Raw genomic sequence first — 21,315 nt, forward strand, 5'->3', positions numbered from 1 at the left:
CACTTCATCATTATATGTGAAATAAAGGAGATGAAGGATTGGGAGATGCAAGGTAAGTCGCTTTTGTGACTTTGTCTATTCACTTGCATGAAATATATCAATGTTAGAAGAAGGAATAAGATCTAATTCGGCTTACCATTATGTTCCATCTCATCTCTCTGCTCTCAGGGAACCCCCAAGCACTAGCTTCAAAAACTTGCTCTCTTTTTCCCTCCCAGATGAAGTTTCCCTTTTCTCGCCCAGTTTGAACCCCCATGAAAAAAGTACAGTTTTGTAAAGATTAACTTTAGGAAAATTCGGTGTAAGAATTTAGAAATTGGTTTTGGTCATGCTAATATTGGTTGCTAGCTCTACGAGCACATAATAGAACCAAGCCAGAGACAGAAGCGAAGGTTCCTAAAAAAATTGCTTTCTTAGTATCCTTTGTTCAAGCAGAAGAGAGCAGTTCTGCCATCTCGATTGATGAATAAACTCTACAATCAGTGGCTTGGAAACTTAAAGGCTGTTTAGGTAATCTGACAATTGTTATGGGTCACTCAAACATACTTCATTGCTGGATGCTACCATTAGGGCTCTTGAAGCTTGGTTTACTATTTAATTCCTAAGAATATATAAGTATCATTCCAATGAGAAATATAGCTGTCTTTCAGGAAATTCAGATGTCACAACCATAGAAACAAACTTTATGTGATCAAGCCACAACTATATGTATCCAAATACTCAGTAAGGTTGAAAAGAAATAGTGAAGTATCAATACATGGGGCACATGATGCAAGTACTAATTTGCTTAGTGTTACTGTGATATATTCTATTGGTAAAACAGAAAATATTACAGGAGAAATGGCTTCCGATAAATATCAAACATCTCTGAAGAAGACAGCTGAGGCTCCTGCAAAACCAATTAAACTCATGTCATGAAATGTCAAATAATTTGAAACTAGTGACTCGGAGGCTAATGAAAATCCGTAGATCCAAGTAAGCCAACAACTAAAGATAAGATATTTGCTCCGACCACAAAAGAGATCATATATTTGCATCCCTTAGGAACAATGTATGTAGCCATGAGGGAAAAAAATGACCTGTCAGTTCCAGAACTTAAATAAAAGCCAACTCTCTCATCATGGACAATATAAATGCACTCTGATATCAGAACCAGCTATCAGCATGAAATGCATGATTCTATTGCACTAGACAAAACCAAGAATATGCCATTTGGCAAATAAGCAAGCATGTGCTTCAGCCACATGATAAGGTATCAAGAAAAAATTCAGAAGGTATTAGCTACTTATTATCACAGATGGACAAACCATGAGCCTTAAATGCTTATTTTCCATTTTACTAGATCTCCAGTAGGTACATCAGTGTCTGGATGCTAGTATTTCCAAGATCATATTTCTTTCATTATCTCTATTCAAAAATTTCCAAATTTCAAAACCAAGTGTTTTTTTATATTTGTTTCATGAACTCTGAATTGAAGTAAAAAAAAGTCATGACTTCAAGGATGGTTTTGAATTAATAGATATATAAACATTTATTAAGTCATATCCATATATTACGTAAAATCACCTATCACAAGGCTTTTTCAATACATCTTAAGATCCCCCCCCCCAAAATACTATAATAGTTTTTAACACATGGATCCTTCACTAAATCTAGCCATTGATGAGGATTTCAAATATAACTATTGTGGAAGCCGAGCCAAGGTCTTATGTCTATTATGACAAAAATTATTAAAACAAATCAAAAAGTGATGTCCCATGAAAATTTATAAGCATGATGAAGGCCATCCTCCTATTGAAGTGACTATATATTTGTCTTTCTGAAAGAAATTGACTCTACACTCCATCTTTTGATAAGTCAGGCTCCCTAGCAAGGTCCCCAATCTCGATATTGGGCACCGTACCAAGACAGTACAATACAAATTTGTATGATATGGTATGTATCCTGTACTGAGATAGTTCTTGAGCCATTTTTGTCACTTTTTATCTCGAAATACGATTTTTCTACCAATTCTCATCTGGTACAGTATAGTACAATATGCCCCGAATCGGATGGTTCGAGGCGGTATGGCAGTCCATGCTTCCTAGCACAGTGGGCTATGCTCTAGTAATTGCACCCTCTCAAGGGAAGTGGTTTTGGATTCGAATTTTGAGAGGTATTTACTACGGCTAGTATATAGGTATTTCTTGTTTTTGCTTCTTATAAAGAAATATGATTGGTGACACTTCTATCATAAATGTATAACATGTCTTTTCCTTCATGAACCCACACGAATTAATGTATTCCTGATCCTATGCACCAAGTCAGTAATTCTAAAGTAGGCTATAAATATTAATTTAAAACACCACCAGCAGATTTCATACGAGCGAATACCTACCCAAAATTTTGCAAAATTAGTTTCCCATGCCAAAGCCTCAAACAAAGTCCGTTCAAACTATGGCAGCCTTCTATATTACATACAGAGCAAGGAGCCATACTGGCGGCGGACCGGGACAGTTCCAGTAAAGAAACCGAGATATCGTCGCCGAAGGGGGAGAAGGCGAAAGAAAGAGAAGAAAAGAGAGAGCGAGCGAGGGAGGGAGGGAGAGGGACAGAAGCCAGCGGAGGGTGGTGGAGGCCGTTGAAGGCCGGCACTGGTGCAAGTGGCGGAGACTACGGCTGGGTCTCTATTTTGTTCCAAATTGGAGTCCGACCGCTAAAAATATTTGCGATTTTTAAGTGAAGTCGGCAAACGAAATTAAAAATTATGGCCGAACTCCTGTTTCAAACGAAACAGGGACCCAGCTGCCACCCTCCACCGGCCTCCGCCACCCTCCGCCAGCCTCCCCTCTCGCTCCCTCTCTCCCCCTTCTCTCTCTCTCTCTCTTTCTCTCCCACGGTCTCCTGTGTCGGTACAGGCCCAGCTAGGCACGGCGCAGGCCCATACCGACTTGTGCCACCGGATAACCGGTACGATGCCCGGTACCGGCATAGCAGACCGTGATACAAAGTGTATGGTTATAATAAACAGAGTTTGGGTACTATCTAGTATTCTTCCTTGTTGTTCTCTTAGGGCCATTCTACTTTGCTCAGAGAGAGAGAGAGAGAGAGAGAGATAGGCTGTTCCTACCACCCCACATAAATATACTCCACTTTTAGTGAGCACAAACTCTACGCATTTGCTATCCCGTAAATAACTAAGAAAAAGAAATACAGTCACTGTAGCAGAGTATATTTGCTAAACTTGCACTATATAGTTATAATTGATAAAATCAACACTATCAATCAAATGCTCGTTTGTTTTTAATAAACCACATGCATCACACAGCCTGATACTAGTTCAACTATGTTGAAAGAGGGCCAGACCTCGAAACATTTCTTAAGAGTATTCACATGCCACATCTCCATTTACCAACTTTTTCTCCTATGTATTGCCTCCTCACCAACTCTTAGTTCATGAACCTCCTCTGAAGAAAATAAATATTTATACAAAATATAGCAATTCACATCTACCTATAAAAATGTACCAGATTACAAGTACACATATGGTAGCCAACATACAGGGAAATGTTAAAGAGCTAATCTTAATGCTACTGTTGTATGCAAAAAAATGGCTCCAGTGAAATAACCAATCTCCTGAGGCCCCAGTAGCCCCTGATTCACTCTGAGAGAGATTGCAAGATAGTCCTAATTATTTCAGTTGGAATTTTGATTTTTTAGCATGATAATGTGATTACATGGTATAGCCAGTAGAAACCCAATATGTTTCTAGGTGCAAACAAACACTAGCAACAGTGCACATAAAATGTTGAAGTTCATGGCTCTACTTCAGTATATTATTAAAACATAACAGCATGGGGAACATTAAGCAACTCTCTTCAAAGTCCATTGAGACTAAAACCTAGTAAATAAGAGACAACTAAAGGAGAAATACTGCATCCTAATCCTATTCAGAGCATATGTTTTGTCTAGCAAAAATTCTGCTGCTTTGGCAACTGTCAATGGGAACAGGCACTTCCAAGTGCATCATGAATTTCATTTCTGCCATAGTAAAATAGGTGCCTAAGTCTATTCTCATGTATCCACATCGATCTAGATTTGTTAAAGTGCCGATGGAGCAAGCGCGACGACACATGAAGTGACACTGTGGTGGACTGACTTGGCAAGCTCTAGGGAAAACAAAGAAGCACTAAAATCATTGCATAGATATGAAATTAACACTGGAGAGCATTTCATTGGAAAAGCATACCTGTGTCAAACCTAAGCTGAAAACCTTTCTTAAAAGAGAAGCTATTGGGCCACCTCCGATGCCTGTGTTGGCATCACGAATAGCAGACCTCATGGCAGTGAGCAAGCGACCATAAGTAGTACCAGGTTCAAATTCCAGAGCTTGAATGAAACTGTAAGTCATGGCTCCAGTTGAGGCAGAGCCTGCAAAAGCCTGCAGAAGTTGAATCACATTAATCCAAAAAGGGAAAAGAAACACATTTCCACTTCAAAGCAATTTCTGTCAAGCAGTAACCATAGCTCCTGTTACAATATAAATGCAATGAACAAGACTTGTTCCAAAACTGAATGAAAACGCTGAAGGATTAAAAAGAAATAGATAGCTACCTGATTGGGAAACAAATTTTGATATGTAACACTTACTGTTTGGAAGTAATATGCATGAAGTTTCATTACTTTTCCTTTTTGCTGATCCCACCGACCATTGAGTTTGCATTAGAACAAACAAATCATCAAAAATGAAAAGATAAGGCTTATTAAGAAATATCAACAAAAAACTGCACTTTAAGCATGTGAGTGGAGAAGAGAAATTTCCACTTTCTGTAGCAAACAAATTCTTATTGTACAGCACATCTGGTGCTTGTGATCCCTAATGATTCCATCAAAACATAACTCCTTGATTTATAGCTTTGCCTCTCCACGTTTGTCCTCCAAAGCTGCCTAAACTTATTATCCACACTACTCTCCTCTGTGCCCAATCAATGAACATTTAGGCATTCTATAGTGAAGCAAATAAATAGACGATACTATATCAACTCTTTTACTAATTTCATAAGTAGAATCTCAAAATATCTGTTTAATCCAACTGATAGGGAAGTCATGGTAGGTAAATTAGAAGATGGAGAAGTCCATACCCTTTAAAGGGGAAGGAAATGGGAAAAATGAAGAGCCATCGCATGGTCTTGTAAGATATCACCAGACACACTTAAAGAAAATTTGAATTGAATGGGAAAGCAAATGGAAAAGAAAATTGCCAGTTTAAAGGAAAGAAGAAGGGCATTGGCAAAATCTATGTAACGAGAAAAGGAGGGGGAATCATCAAGCACTTATATCCTATCTCGCTCCACTTATGCCAAAGAATTGATACCTTGTATCTTTTTCTTGTATTTCCCTTTTGTACATAATCTCCATACTCAATAAATTGGGGGAAGCATTTCACCCATTTTCCCCACAAAAAAGAAAAGAAAAGAAAAGAAGAAGGGATGGAACAATAGGCCTGATCTGATAGGAGGAAAGAGAATAGAGGCATAGGAGAGAAGAGAAAGAAGCTAAAAGGAGGGGACAAGAAATGCAAGGGGGACAGCCAATATGAAATCACTGTTTAGCTTTAAGGTTTACATTACCATCAAGACCAATACAAAACTTTACCAAATTAGAGGTTGTAAAACCTCAAACATCATTCCAGACCTCATTGAAGAACACATTAAAGTTGAAACATAATTACCTCTTAACCACATTCATACTACCTTTATCTATAACAATTAGATATCAATGGTACTAGTGGAAATTCAAAGTTAAGAAGGCAGCAAAGCAATATTAGCAATATGAAGAGCGGTTATTCATTTCCATTGCCAAATACTTGTAAAGAGAATAAAGATTATAGAATTTCAGTAATGCAGGACCATATAAATATGGTTTTAGCAAAATTTGAGCATCAAAAAATTGTAACCATTACATGTGGTGATACACAACACTTGCATTTGAAAGTTAGTATTTAATTGTGATTACGCTGGTCGACACTTCATGAGCAGTAAAAGAAAATGCTTAGCATATAATAAAACATTTTTATATGGGATCTCAACTAATGAAAAATAACAACTTGCGAGCACCCATCAGTATGAGAAGAGAGTGGTCGTATCAAGTACTCACATTAGTATCTGCAGAGGTTTGGTGATCATCGCAACCACTGATTAGTACGGCCAGACCACCACTTGTGCCTTTATAAACACCTGACGGTGGGCTGTGGTCCTCCCATTGGTAAAACCCTCCCCTGCCAAAAAAGCAGCAAGCAGTTAAAAAACTCAGATTTACATGTTCAAAGTCGCAACATAACAAGACAGGCAACGCTAAGATCAGCTAAATTGAATGTAATGGTGCTGATTTCTAGCCAGACCTACAAACTGAACCTGCCAAAATGCAAGTAAAAGTATGTATGCTACATTTAGGGGTGAAAAACCTAAAGAATAGAGTATATATTGGTATATCTTGCATATGGCATATGGCAACTTATAATATAATTCCACTCTGTGATGATTCACTCCTTTAACATGCCAGTGCAGGTTGCAGCAATTCTTTGCTTTACTAACAGCAGCCAGTGTGTGATTATCGAAAATGTTCAGAACTTGTTACTGAAGTTTTAAGAGAAGTAAATTATAAGGCACTCAGTTCCTTATTAAAAAGTCAATAAGCTTAGGGCCCATTTGATACTGCTTTCATTTTTTTTTTGTGGTATTTGTCTTGAAAAACCCAGTAAGAAAAAACATACTGAACTGGACCGTGCACAATGTAACTATTTTGGGGTTTTCAAATTGTCTTTTGAAAACCTTCAAAGGTGTTCGAAGCAAGGATTCATTGTTTTGGAAACCAGAGAAATGGAAGCAAGAAATAGTGGAAGTTTGGTGCTAAGCACTATCTTCCGCATCAATCTCCATTGGGAGTTCACTGTTTTGTTAAGATGCTTTTAACTCCAAGACCCATGTAAGCCCCAAGTAGCCTCTTTCCAGCACTCCCAAGGCCCACAAAGCCAAGTCCACACCTCCTTAGTCCCAATGAAGCAAACGAAGTGACAAACATGCTCTACAACCTCCTTAGATAGGTCGAACTTGAAATTTCTCTCGCCATCTTGCGATCCTTACACCTGACCTTCAGTATTAATTATTCCAACAAACCCCTGTGATAGGGAATATCACAAGATAGAAGTTTTCCCCCATGCGATAGTTTAATCGCCAGCCTAACATGGATAACATTGTCGAACTAACCATGAATAAGAAAGAGGTAGCTGGATCGTTCACAAGAATGGCACTTGACAGAACATATGTGAAAGAAAGAAAAATTGAGGGCGCTGGTTATTTGCATACCTGTTGAAGCGGCAGAGGTAGGGGAGGTCGAGGACGGTGCCGCTGTGGCAGGCGTCGACGATGGCGTGGAGCTTGGCGCCGCGTGGGAGGGGGCGGACCAGCGTCTCGTTGATCTCGTCGTCCAAGATCGGGCCGTTGGTCTCGAAGTCCAGAGGGCAGAGCGCCTCGTCGTAGCCGTCCACCTCGTCGCCGTTGGTGTCCGGCTTCTGGACGCCGTGCCCGGAGAAGTGGAACACCAGCGAGTCCCCCGCCCCGCACCCCCTCACCAGCCACCTCATCGCCATCCTCACGCTCTCCTTCGTCGGTTTCCGCCACGGGTCCCGCTCCTCCTCTGCCATTTGACAAGGAACGATTACTTCGAGCAGCGTCCAATGGAAGATATCACGAAGATGATCGCTTCCTATTGTTACGATATCCGCGACATGTCTGCTACTCCGGGGAAATGTTTCTCAATTTTTATCTCCTCTTCACTTGGATTAAATTAGAGGCTTCAAGCTGTGTTTCTCACCTGTGTATGGGATGTCAAATATGGATAGGATGTCCACGTATCCAAATAATACTTGTCTGAAAGTTGACCCCTTGGTGATATGATACGTTAAAATGTTTCAGCCATTCTTTGTAATTAATAGAAGAATGTGAAAGAAGTTTTATGCGACTATAGTTTGGCAAATAGAATGCAACTTATAACCACAGGATAAAGTGGAACGAGGGTTGGATACGCAACCGTAACAAAATAGTACAAGATATATGCAACTAGCATTAGGATTCAGGATTCTCACACAAAAATCCATCACATCTTACCATATTACTAGCTATAGTTTTTATCCCATTTTATTTTATTTGTTTAACCACCGCTCCAGACCAAGCATAGAGCCGCGACAGGATGGCTTCGTATGTGGCTAGTTACTCTGGAGGCACTTTATAGGTTAGAGAAAAGGAGCTGCCTAGAGCGCTTCAAAATTTATTATTTTCTGATCTTATTGGATGTATTCGTATTAGGACGGTATGATTCATCTATTATAGTCCAAACAAAAAAAAAAAATCGGAATATGCAGATGGTGCAGTTTATATGCAACTGAGGCAGCAGTACTCTGATACTTCCCTGCATGAGTTGAACTTGCCCCAGATTTTTGACGCAAGCTCAGATGAAAGTTGCTCATTCTTATCTTCCATCCTCAACTTCATCACCTGCCGGCATCATCTAAGGAATTTGAATTTGACGCATGGTTCATGCAGGGTAGCAACATATACCTCAAGTGCATGTAAACTGCCTCCATCTCTAAAACCTTAGCACCTAAGCAGCTCTAACAGAGAGCCCCAGCAAGGATATCCATACCTGTGAGAACCAGGATGCATTCCCTCGGGAACCCGAACCTCTCGCACAGCAAGTACCTCATGCAGTTCACATCGTTCACCGTCCCCTTGAGCTCATACCGCCTCATCGTATAGCTCACTCCGATCAGAAGCGCCCTCTTCTTCCCCTGCACCTGAGGATAGCTTGGTGGCAAATTCCACAGAGAGTTGTTGTTGTTGTTCATGGAGGACCCGCCGGATGCATAGCTCGACAGGGGATTTAAGGAATTGACCATTGATCTCACAAAGCCGACCGCTTGCCGGACCGGGTCATGGCGAGGTCCAACATTGGTGATACCATGGCACAGGGCGCATCGGATGGTCCGGGCAAACGGCGGCACCACCAGTTGGACGCCGCACCTGCTGCACCTCGCGGTCCTGCTCTTCCCTCCCATAGAATTTCTTTTCTTCTCTCGTTCCCACCGCCTTCTCCGGAGCTAGCTCTCTTTGGATGCAGTCCGAGTCTCTTCTTCCTTCCTGTTCTAACCTTTATTCCCACAGAACCGAAAGCCAGAAAGGGGTTAAGTGGGGAATTAGATTCTCCCTACTTTTTTTTCTAGAGCACTAACCCGAAATTGGGGTAGGTTCAAGAAATGCCCTGTGCACGGTGATTTCCATCAACCACTTGATGGCATGGTAGAAGTTGCTTGCTTCCCTTTGCCATCTTCAAAACCACCTGATCAACAAAAATTGCTGATATTACTGGATATTATTATTCTACCATCAGGTGAGTCCACCCTGATCATGGAAGCATAACTAATTGAGAATTTGGAAGTAATAGATCCTTAAATTGTACGGCAAAAGACATGTCCAGCATCCTAAACAAGTAGTTTCTATCTTTTACCCTATTAATTAGGAGAATTCAAATTATCAAGTCATGCAAGAACAAAATGTAACAGGTGATCATGAATCATCTACTTTGAACAGGGAGGCTGATACAAAAATTATTGCATCCCATAACAAATGTAACAAATAAAAAACAAATTTATTTGTGGTTCTTATCTCCCCTCACCAATGGATGCTGATGCTTGTGATGTGGTAGCCCATGTCTTTGCATTCATTGCACCTTTGCTTCTTCTGCACAGATTCATGTGCCGCCTCCATGCACAATTTACACATGCATTAATGTTCGGAAGAAGAAAGTACAGTAACCTGGAAAGCAGAAGAAAAGAAAAAAAAGTAGCCAGAGCAAGGTACGTATTCTCTGCAGCAACTTCTCTGGGGTCCACGCCCAAGAATATGGACATTTTTTCCCGTTAGTCTTTTCATCAAACTCGGCAAAGCTTGATGAGCCAATAGCTACTTCCAGTGAACTTGGATCCAGTGACTCGGGGTTAATGCCAAGAAAAGGTCCCATGCAGAATAAATGTATCATTATTTCAAAGAGGGAAGCTGAAAGTGTATGCCATAATTCCGAATTCTAGTGCATTATCGGCTTTTTTACTCGGACGGAATACTGTTATCAACTTGCAGTCGTCCAGTCTTCCAGTTAAACAAAATGATTTTTGATAATTCCTGTTGTCTGAACATGTATCGATCAAGACAAGGATAGCAGCATTTTAAACAGCCTTGCAAATTTTCAAACATCAAGGTTACATTTTAACGGTAAAATGTCTGCGGCTCCACACAATCACCACATAATTAATCCGCGTTCTCTCCATCCATAAGCCGTATCTTGGTCGTTAAACTCTCTTACCATTTGGCTTTTCTCAAACAAACTTCTTCCTCGGAGAAAACCTCGATCTTTCTGCGTCTTCACCAGTTAACTCTTATTAAGATCTCATTTTTTATTCTTCAAAACCTAATATAATAATCATCCGAACGCTTCAAACTATTTGCAGAAAAGAAAAAACATGTTTGCGGTTTTCATTATCGTTTTACCATCTATCTAATGAACACGAGACTGGATCATGCCATGGACGAGAGATGTAACTATATGCATAAAAATCTCGATATTTATTCCAAAATAATGCAATAAATCGGGCCTAATTTCTCTCTAGAAGACACAGAGAGGGCATAAAATTGGGGAATTACCACGATGACGTTGCTCGATTGCTGCTTACGGGGCGGGAAATCCATGGCAGCGCACGAATTCTGATCACCGAGGATCGAGTTGCCGGAGGAGACCCCGGGGCAGAGACCCGCCGGCGGATACGGACCCGAGGGCGTCGCCTCCCGGCAGCGACGCCGCTTCGAGGGCCAACAGGGGAAGAAACCCCGGAATCCAAGCCCTCGTCCCCATAGTTTCTAGCGGAGATGCGGAGCGAAGGCGAGGAAGAGAGAAGGAATCCGCCGATCGAGTGGTTGGATGGGAGAAAAGAAGGAAGAGGGCGAGGAACCCAGGGGTTAGGGCTTGGAGCTCTCGTTGCCATTCATGGCGTTGAAGGGAAAGCAGAGGGGCATTTCATCGCTCCTTTTTATGCCTTCTCTTCGTCCAGGTTCCAACAAAGTGGCGACCGAAGAGAGGCCCGGCCCGGATTTAGGCACGGGCCTGGAGATGAGTTTGGGTTGGGCTGGATTTATAACTGCTGTTAAAAGGTTTGGGATGAAGGACACGGTCGGGCTGGCTTGGATCCCAGTTTAGAGCCCAGGTGAAGGAACATGGTTTATGTACCTCATAGCAAACTCGACCCGTTTTTTTTTTTTTTGTGAACCGCCGGGAGTAAACCGGGGGGTTCGCTCATCAATTAATACAGCTTCTATTAAATTGAACGTTTGTGAATACATGCTTGCATGTGTGTTTGATGCATATGCATGTGCATGATAGTGAAAAATAGCATTGCTCTAAATATGAACAAAAAAACATAGCACTGCTATTTATGTTTTAATTCCATTTTACTTAATTCATGACAAATAAATTAATGTGCATAAGAAATTTTTATTTAGAGATTGCCATATTAGCTTTCTACTCGAACAACTTATTCGTGTGAGAATTAACAATAGTGTCATTTGGATGAATCGATAGTGATTTTTTTTTTCTTCTTTTTAGTACATGGACATGGAAGTCATGCTATATCTTACAACGACCAATTTTGTTTAGGTTCGATGATAAAAAATTTTAATTACAATTTTTATGGGCATGCATAACTTTGATTATCTATTCATTCAGCAATTCTATGCATCAAAACTGCTATAAACTTGATTAATTAACTTATTCATGTTGCTGCAAATATAAACAAATGGTGGATAAAGTCAATACCTAACAACAACCTCATCTTAGTTCTTTTTTTTTGTGTGGATAAACAGACTTATCGTAGTTCTTAAAAAATGGTATTTTGTATATATACCTCTATAATATAGTTTATTATATATTTATTCTTTAAATTTACCATTTTTATATATACCTTTCAAATTATTCTATATCTGAACTCCTCCAAACCCTAAAATTGATCTTGGCTTGTTAGGCTCTTATTGAGTCTTAACACCAACCTTATTAATTTGCGATGCAACGAGACGAGTATTAAATTGCACGGTTGTTAGGTGCTTTAAAAATGATATTTCAAATATTTGAAATAATTTGTGGCTTTGATTCATTTGGGCCTATCAGGATGTAGACTGTGATGAACATGACATGTTTGCATCACATGATACATATTTAGCTCTAGGAACTGCTCGTTGCAAATTGTTTTATCAACCTTGATGTCTGATTATATTATTTTACATCCTATTGCAAGTTGACTATTTGAAGAAAAAAAAATAATAACCAAATGTTTAAGCATTCAAGAATGATTTAAAAAAGAACGGTTCAAAATTAAGAAGAAAAAATTGACTTGTTTTTTACATGAAGATAACGAATTCATTGCACAATTAGTATCTATAAAAAAAATAAAATAGACATCAATATACTATATGAAAAGCAAGCAGAGAAGTGAATCACCTAAAGCAATCAATAACACTCAAAAAACTTCAAAATTAATTATAATTTTGTGAATTACTGTATACATATGCGAATCATTTGACCCTACCGATCCCTGCAGTATGCATATATACACACACACTACAACAAAATCTTTGCGGTATTTATTATTTTATATGGTAGAAGTCTTTTATTTTTCATGATATTTTATGCAGATAAAAGTTTTTTTAAATGGCATTTAATAGGTTCTATGGCTAAATAAATCCACGGCTGAACTGTAGGAGACGAAGTCAAGCAGTGGTGGTTTGGTTTCCGAATTGGGAAAATAAACGAAAAATTAAATCTGAATGCGGCATTCCAATCCGTTTTTTTTCTCTCCCAGGGTCAAGTCCAGCCCACCGTTTAGCAGCCGGCTGGAACTTGTGTCGACTATGTTTTCTGGTCTCTCACGTTTCTCGTGTTTTGGTCAATGCAATCAAATGTCTATAGAAGCTGTAGAGAAAAATATATTTTGATTGAGGGAGTATATGCTACTGATCCCTCGTTCTCCCTTAATCCCTTTTTTATTTTAAAGCCCAAGTCAACTACGTTGTGGTATTTGTTTTACTTTATAACCTTCCACAGATAGCTGCTTATTTTTTTAATTGAATCAACATGAGACTAATGCCTAAAGAAGAAAACATCGTAGGCTACAACAATAGCTGCCAACCGCAAGAGTAAATGCATTGAGAAGTATACCTAATTCATCAAGTCTACCATGACATCACTCTCTCACCATATACAACAGTAAACATTAATGGGTAGCCAATTCCTAATTATTAAAGAAAACGTCACATACAAATATTGAAAGGCCAACTTGTTGAACGTCTAACATTTGAAGGTGCCAACTTATCAAATTAATGACGTTTCTTGGTAGATATATGAACGATCTAGATCCAAATTTACCTTCGCCAAGGTTTAGAATTACATATATAAAGAAGGGTTGGTATCTAGAGGTGGGAACCGGTCCGGCCGATTTAGGGTTGACATGGACCGAAAATATGGTCCCATGAAGTATATGCCCTAAATTGAAATCTCCAAGCATGTCAAGCGCTTATGGCAAGATGAGATGCAAACCATTAACTCTAATATAAAAAATGTACCTAAATTTTTGAATCTGGCCTGTTAAAACTTAGCTACACATGGATGATGGAACTGACTTGTTTGTCTGTTGTCCGGACTAGTATGTGCGACGGATACAAGTCCAAATCATTGGCCTAAAATTATGTTTGTTGGCCATGTGAGCCCATGCACCCTTAACTATTTCAGGACAATGATGTCCAGAGCTCATTAAAAAGAGGAACTGGTTTTCAGATCCCAACTGCATTTAGACATAACATGTTTGAGCTTCTGTTTGGGAACACAATGTTTCACATTTCAAAGGAGCTACATAAATAAGATTATATAGCTCTTGCAACTTTAGAGTACTCGATTCATAGCAAAAATTCTCCATCTTGGTGTGCCATAGAAACAAACTGAAGGAGGTCGGAATCTTTGCAATAACTCTTTGCCTAATTTGCGAGCAGATGTCTACAGGACAAGCCTAGCACACAACTTTCATCAAGTTTAACCCATGAAAACCTATGAAGGTTAATAGAGAACACCTCCAATCTATGCAATAGGGTATCCAATGCCAAACAGAAGCAAAAAGACAAAAAAATGTTTACCATGAAACATAGAAGGACCTAAGATATATCTCTCCAAGAAGTGCTTATATGTTTTTCTTTCTTTCTTCTCTTTTTTTTTTTAAGACAAGGACCATTGATAATTTGGTTTCTTCTCTGTAATACTATCTGATATTTAACATTTAGGTTTTGTTGCCTTGGTTTTTTACTCCTAGTCCCTGGTTTTGCTAGACACTTTATTTTTTTCTCTGATTTTGTGTATAAGAATGTATATAACATGCATAATTAAGCATCTACATAAAAAAAAGAGAACAAAAAAACAGGCAAAAGCATATATAGCAACATTCAAACTACAGTAAATCCCAAGAATTGCACTCCTCCACACATGGGAGAAGGTAGTGGATTCAAATCTTGCTGGTATTATTTTTCAAGTGCCTGATCCATGTAATTCTAACAGCGGCTATTCTTTAAACAAAGCTTGTCCAAGGACTTAACTGTAAATACTAGTCAAACAAAAATTGGGACTTAATATGCTCCAAAAATATATGAATTCACTTCCCATTATCCTTGTTATATCCAGCGATATATCCAAGGATAAGAAGTTTCAGCATTTATTCTGAAGAACCATTTCATGTGCAGAATAAAGTTGAGAACCACCTTGCTTTGGTGCCCTAAAGACAACCTCCATTGCAATACATTGCAGTTTCCATCATAAATAGAAGTGTGGACTCACTTTCCGCCAACTTTATTTGCTCCGAAGATTAAATGGGAGCAAAAGAGTTACATCATCTTAGGAAATTCACCAATTAGTTACTGTTAGGAGAGATGGAGGAGCTCACAATAATGACTCCCAAGCAAAGACAGGTGGAGGTGTCCACCCTTGCCAAAGCCATGCACTTTGTGCTCGTGGGGTTGCCTCCTTAGCAGCAGAAACTTGTCGGGCATCAAATCGGAAGACTAATTTTTATGCATCTACTTTGTATATTGATAGCATATCAAATATTCCAGAGAACATTATGCCATGAGCAAAGCTGATCTGCCAGAATAAAATATTCTCCATTCTTAAAGCCTTCTCGGATAGAACAAGCTAGCCATGCAATTACAAGGCTCAACCTACGTGTTCCTAAGCAATAGTAATGCAACGAAAACTGATCACTAGCCCAAGCCTAGCTGGTATAGTACTGTACAGGCCAAAAAATGTGAAGCCAAAACCTAGCACAGTTTCTACCATGCACAGATCCTAATCAACCCAAGGTGGAGTAGAATCTTGGAAATCTGTGTACGCGACGCATTTTTATGGGCTACAAACGAGAATGGAGATAAGTTTTTCTTTCCATCTATAATTAACTAACCACCTTTGACCATTGTATTGTATTAGGAGGCATTTTAGTTCCCACTAAATTTTACTAATTAAAACAAATATCCATAAAATGTCATTTTATATAAGTCAGGGTTTTATTAAAAATAAAGGAACACTTGTTTTTCATAAAACTTATTTTCATGTTTTATGATGTTAAAATAAAACAGATTTTATGAAAAAAAAGACAAACAACTGTTTAAGTAGTCATTTATTTTAAGTCATTATTTTTATATATACTTATTTAATAATATTTTCTTTAACAGAACAATCTGTCATAATACAAGCGAACCTTGGCTCGATCAATATAGTCTTCATCGCTTGCGACAAAAAATGGGATACAATTTTGAAGGGGGTCTTGTTTCGACTTTTGTATATATAATATATCTATATCTGTATATGGGCTCCTGCCTAAATGGAGACCAAGTGAAACTGTGACTTTCTATTTGTTAAATTTTTTTGCAACTAATGTTATAGCAGAGTTGCAAATGCTTTTAAATTTCAAAGAGTGGCAGCCAAAGATCAGTGCGGTACAGGCAAGTGACAAAGCAGGCTCTATGTACCATCTCATCAATCATCGGTTGGGACTTGGCAGGAATGGGAGTGGGGCAATGAAGGTTTTTTTTTTCAGAATAACATGACCCATCTTTTAACCTACCGTAATCTATAAGAAAACATTTTTCTTCCAAATAAGCCACATATGTCTTTTACATAAATATAAGGCAAATATAACCCGGAGAAAGCTAACAGCTAGATTTAAATCCCTGTAGTCTGTTACAAATCTATGTATCTATTTTTTGTATGAAAAATTATTAGGTAGACCAGATCTACCGTGGATCTATGGCAAAATGAATCCACCTTATATTTTCGCTCAAGGATGAAATGAATCCTTCTAGGATGATTTTACCCTAGCTCTATGATGAATCTGATCCACTTAATAAATTTTTTTTTTTCTGCGGCCGATGGTTGACTCTTCTATAGAATTTGTAATCCTTGGCGGAAGTCCAAGGCTGCACCTGAGCCAAGTCGCTTGTTGCGTTCATGAAGGGATGAAAGAGCCCCACGCAAAAACGAACGCCATCCTCATGTGACGCTCCCCTTCTGGAAAGCAAGCTTGATTCGTGATGCTAGAATAAACAAACACCATCCTCATGGGACTCATCTTCCGGAAAGCAAGCGTGATCCGTGACGTTAGACTTCTGATGGGGACATCAGAACCCTTCATCCAGATGATCCTGAGCCCCCGGATTGAGTCAGACCCATTTTATTTTAATACTTTATTTTATTATTTTATTTCTGGGCTTATGTGCATTCTAGGATTTATTCGTGGTTTATTTTATTTCTGGGTTCATTTGCATTTTAGGGCTTATTTGTGTTATTTGTGGGCTTATTAGGAGTTATTTTTGTGTAAGGGGGGTTTCATGCAAATTGTGTATTTGGGCCCTATATATAGGGAACTATTTTCTTGATTAGGGTTTAATGAAGAATTAAAGATTTCTTTCCCCCACGTTTCCTCTCCTTCTCTTCTCCTCCCTTCTCCTTCTTCTCTTCTTCTTCCTCCTTCTCTTCCCCTCTTCTCCTTCTTCCATTTAAAATTTGGTCCGGCATCAACTTGGTATCAGAGCAAGGCTGGTTTTGCCCCTGCTGCCAAAGCCCCGATCCAACAACAGCCTTCCTTTCCCATTGGTTCTCACGGTGCTTCAAGGAGAACAGGGCCTTTCCCTCTGTCAGTCTGCTCAAAAAAAAAAAAAAAAAAAAATCACCTCTGAGTCTGTGAAGGCCCAGATCGCCGCCCATCCGCATCCGACCCTCCCTCTCTCTCGGTCTGTGTTTTCACCAGAGCAAAAAAAAAAAAAAAAAAAAAAAAAAAAAAACCCTTTGCAGTACCCTGTTCCCGTGGCCACCCGTCACCACGCTCGCGGCCACCGCTTCTACCCCTCGCCGCCGACAACACCAGCACCGCCGCTTTGATTCGCTGCCGGAGGTCACCGTGACCCCACGGAAACCCGCCGTCCTGGTGTCAACCGTGCGGCAACGGTCCTGACGGAGGAAGTTTTCGGCCGCGACCCCTGTGGCCGCCGTCCGTGGCCAGATCCGGGAGTGGGACACCGCTCTCCCTCTCCGTCGCCGCCCTAACGCCTCCCTCCGCCGCTACAACCCGAGCCGCTCGCGTCTGCCGCCAACCGCCTGCATCGGGCCCACAGAGAAGACCGCCGCCGGGAAACCCGAGATCGGCTGCCACCGTCGCCGCCGAGCCGCGGCCGCGACCTCCGCCCCGCCCGCAGCCGCCGCCGCGAAGATCGACGCCCTCCCGAATTCGTCGGGAGGTTGAAGAAAGAATCAGGGTAACGGGTAAGTTCTCAACCCGTTAACCCACAACCCGGTAACCCGGGTCCCAAAAAAAAAAAAAAGAAAAAAGAAAAAAAACCGTGCACGTGAATTGCACGTGCTGTCGTTAACGGGTATCGGAGCGGGTTGCGTTCTAAAAACCCGAATCCGATAATCCGAACCCGAAAGGGTTCACCAAAAAAAAAAAAAAAGAAAAAAAAGAAAAAAAAAAGAAAAAAAAAAGAAAGGGTACCTATTCATCTTCCCCGATCGTCTGCCCGCCGCTGTTGTCGTCGCCCCGCCGCCGCTGCCGTCGTCGTGACTCCTCCGCCGCCGTCTTCGCCGAACCGCCGAGGTGCCGCCGCTCCCTCACGGTGCTTCCCCCTCGCCGAGCGCCGTCGCCTCCGAGCCCCTCCTTCTCCTCCGTCGTCCACCGCCCGCCGCCCTCCTTCCGCCGCCCTCTCCTCCTCACGGTCCGACTGCCCCGCCGTGTTCCTCTCCCCATCTTTTGCACCACTGCCGCACCCCTCCACCACTCACCACCGCTTCCTCACCCACAGCTCGCCGCCCTCCCTTTCCCCTGGCCCTCATCCCTTTCTTCTTCGCCCATTGCAACTCACCCGAGCACCTCTCCATCGACCCCAGACAGGCCCCTTTTGGGCCGGGCCACCCACTGCCTCCTCACAGGCCCAAGCCAGCAGGCCCTCACTACTGAGGCCTGATCCCATCTCACGAACTCAGCAGGTCCACTCTCCTCCATTTTACAAGCCCAGCAGACTAGCCAAGGTGCTGTGATCAGATCCAAATAGAAGCCAATTGAAAGGGTCCATCAGCTACAACCGCGCACCGATCGTCGCCCAGCCCACAAGCACACATCCTGGTCGCCTACGTCACGACAGGTAATAAGGTTTCTACTTTTCTTGGGCTTGTTCATTTAATTATGTTCTAGTTCTCTTGCATGATAGCCATATACTTGAAAATTTATATTGTTGTCAAAATTCAGAACATAAAACCCCTACTTTCAAACCCATCCTATTTGCCCTTTTAAAATCTAAATATTAAATTAGCACACCCTAACAACTTGATGCTTCTCAACATTCTTCGATCAGATTGATTTGGGATCAGAACAACTGTACTACTTGATTGCAATCTAACTTCTTAAATTGAATAATCTTAATCCTTAATTCTGAATAACCGAAGTAAAAATCAGCAACATTTAAATTTTAAGTTATTATTGTGCAGACTTGCTGATTTATGAAATCATAATAGATTGCATTAGCAGGTTGTCCTGCATCAAATTTGGTCCTACATTATAGTTATTAGGGTTTCATTAGTGACACTGCATTTCACATCATCACCCAGTGTCATCATTGCATGCCAACCTGTAGTGATATGGAGTACTATCTCAGTCAACCTAAAACCCCTGTAGCTACCATGAATTCCGACATTTTGAGGTCTATCAAGGAACAGATCGTTGCCATGCGGGCTGGATACAAGGAATTCACACAAGAGATCCGTGAGCTCGTGCAAAATTCTAGGACCCCTAAATCGCCAACCCCTGTTACAGCCCAACCTAAAATCGGTTTGGTCGCACCACCTGTAGTCCTTCCCCACTCTCCTAGGCACCAAACCCAATACTCTAGGTGTCAACAATTCGGCCACATAGCGCTCCAATGTTCCACTAAGACCTACCCGATTACTGAACCAGAAGTTAGGAACCAAGAGGCCGAATATGTCGAAGAAGTCTATGAACCAAATATAAAAGACTATGAAGAAGACTTTGAAGACGAACCTACAGAATTAGACTTTGTCCAAAATGATTCCCAAAGGGAGACTATTGATCTAAGTACAACCAAGCCACTTCACATCACTACTGTGGAAGAGGTAGTGACAGATATTGAGAGCCAGTCACCTGAATTGGCACTTGTAGCTAAAGATACCCATGCGGAGTCCAATCTTGAACATTCCCCTATAGTAGTTTCCCTTCTAGAGGAGCTTAATGATGTAGTCCCTGATGATCTTCCGGATGTACTTTCTCCGATGCGTGATATCCAACACGCAATTGATCTAGTTCCCGGAGTATTTCTGCCCAACCTTCCACATCATAGGCTCAACCCAAATGCATATGCTAGGACTTGGGATTTAATATTACCGACAGTTGAGTTTGCATATAATAGTTCGGTTCACAAGTCCATAGGCATAAATTCGTTTGAAGTGGTGCATGATTACAAACCTAGGCAACCCATAGACCTGTTTTTCATTTCTCATCAGTATAGAGTCTTTGAGTCTGCACAATCAATTGCATCACATCCACATTCATTACATCAAGAAATCAGCAATTGCAGTCACTTTAATAACTTAAAATATAAATCCCTTGCTGATTTAACCAGACGTTATAATGAGTTAAGTGAACGAGATTACGTCATGATAAGAATTAGGTTTGAACGACTTTCTTCGGAAACGTTTAAGAAATTGCAAACTTGTAGTGCAGAACCGTTCGAAATCTTAAAGAAAACCAGTTCGAATGCATATGTTGTGGATCTTCCTGATGACTATGGGATTAGTGCGACATTTAATATTGAAGATTTGGTCCCATACAAAAAGTTAATATTCATGCCTTCTGACCCCTTTATTGATATACCTACCCATGTTGGACACCCTGACCTCTTACCTGCTGTTGAGCCACCACCTCCCAAATCTCATGCACGCAGAGAACAAATAGAACATATATTGAATGAGCAGGTTATTTCAACCAGAAATGGTGGTTACCAACGTTACCTTGTTCGGTGGAAAGGTCGACCAAAGTCTGATGTGACATGGATTTCCAGAGCACAGTTGCAGCGCCTTGACCCCGATCTTCTGGAGCAGTACGACAGCCGGCCAGACCTGTACTCGACGGGGTCGAGTTTTCCTCACCCGGGAGGAGTTGATGGGGACATCAGAGCCCTTCATCCAGATGATCCTGAGCCCCCGGATTGAGTCAGACCCATTTTATTTTAATACTTTATTTTATTATTTTATTTCTGGGATTATTTGCATTCTAGGATTTATTTGTGGTTTATTTTATTACTGGGTTCATTTGCATTTTAGGGCTTATTTGTGTTATTTGTGGGCTTATTAGGAGTTATTTTTGTGTAAGGGGGGTTTCATGCAAATTATGTATTTGGGCCCTATATATAGGGAACTATTTTCTTGATTAGGGTTTAATGAAGAATTAAAGATTTCTTTCCCCCACGTTTCCTCTCCTTCTCTTCTCCTCCCTTCTCCTTCTTCTCTTCTTCTTCCTCCTTCTCTTCCCCTCTTCTCCTTCTTCCATTTAAAATTTGGTCCGGCATCAACTTCCCACCGCCACCCCTGCATGGGTTTGACGCCTTTTTGGTGCCTCTTGGTGGCATGGCTTCGCACTCACCCAGA

At 40.8% G+C, this 21,315-nt stretch overlaps 1 protein-coding gene across 8 annotated transcripts; it reads right to left on the minus strand.

Annotated features, from left to right (window-relative positions):
- Positions 1-660: 660 nt before the first annotated feature.
- Positions 661-11,109, minus strand: LOC103701546 (metacaspase-1-like). Of its 8 annotated transcripts, none has more exons than XM_039128909.3 (8): positions 10,731-11,109; positions 9,709-9,794; positions 8,680-9,372; positions 7,344-7,674; positions 6,136-6,256; positions 4,630-4,674; positions 4,229-4,420; positions 661-889 (listed from the first exon to the last, which is right to left on the minus strand). In XM_039128909.3, the coding sequence occupies exons 3-8, from the start codon at positions 9,089-9,091 to the stop codon at positions 830-832; spliced, it is 1,161 nt and encodes a 386-aa protein (XP_038984837.2). In that variant the 5' UTR covers positions 9,092-9,372; positions 9,709-9,794; positions 10,731-11,109; the 3' UTR covers positions 661-829. The 8 variants fall into 8 exon arrangements, with proteins under 8 accessions (XP_038984837.2, XP_038984835.2, XP_038984834.2 ...); XM_039128907.3 differs by having other exon boundaries at positions 9,709-10,443; XM_039128906.3 differs by having other exon boundaries at positions 9,709-10,449.
- Positions 11,110-21,315: the final 10,206 nt, after the last annotated feature.

Source organism: Phoenix dactylifera, chromosome 5, assembly GCF_051530095.1.
Source record: "Phoenix dactylifera cultivar Ajwa chromosome 5, Ajwa_hap1_PhDact_Kaust_v1.1, whole genome shotgun sequence".
Classification (NCBI taxonomy): domain Eukaryota; kingdom Viridiplantae; phylum Streptophyta; class Magnoliopsida; order Arecales; family Arecaceae; genus Phoenix; species Phoenix dactylifera.

Coding starts and splice junctions, on each gene's coding strand:
- LOC103701546 (XM_026802411.4), bottom strand. CDS start 9,091: ATGGGAGGGAAGAGCAGGACCGCGAGGTGCAGCAGGTGCGGCGTCCAA. Junction 7,675..8,679: donor ATGCATCCTGGTTCTCACAG/GTATGGATATCC, acceptor GTCAAATGGCAG/AGGAGGAGCGGGACCCGTGG. Junction 4,675..6,135: donor AAACCTCTGCAGATACTAAT/GTGAGTACTTGA, acceptor CGGTGGGATCAG/CAAAAAGGAAAAGTAATGAA.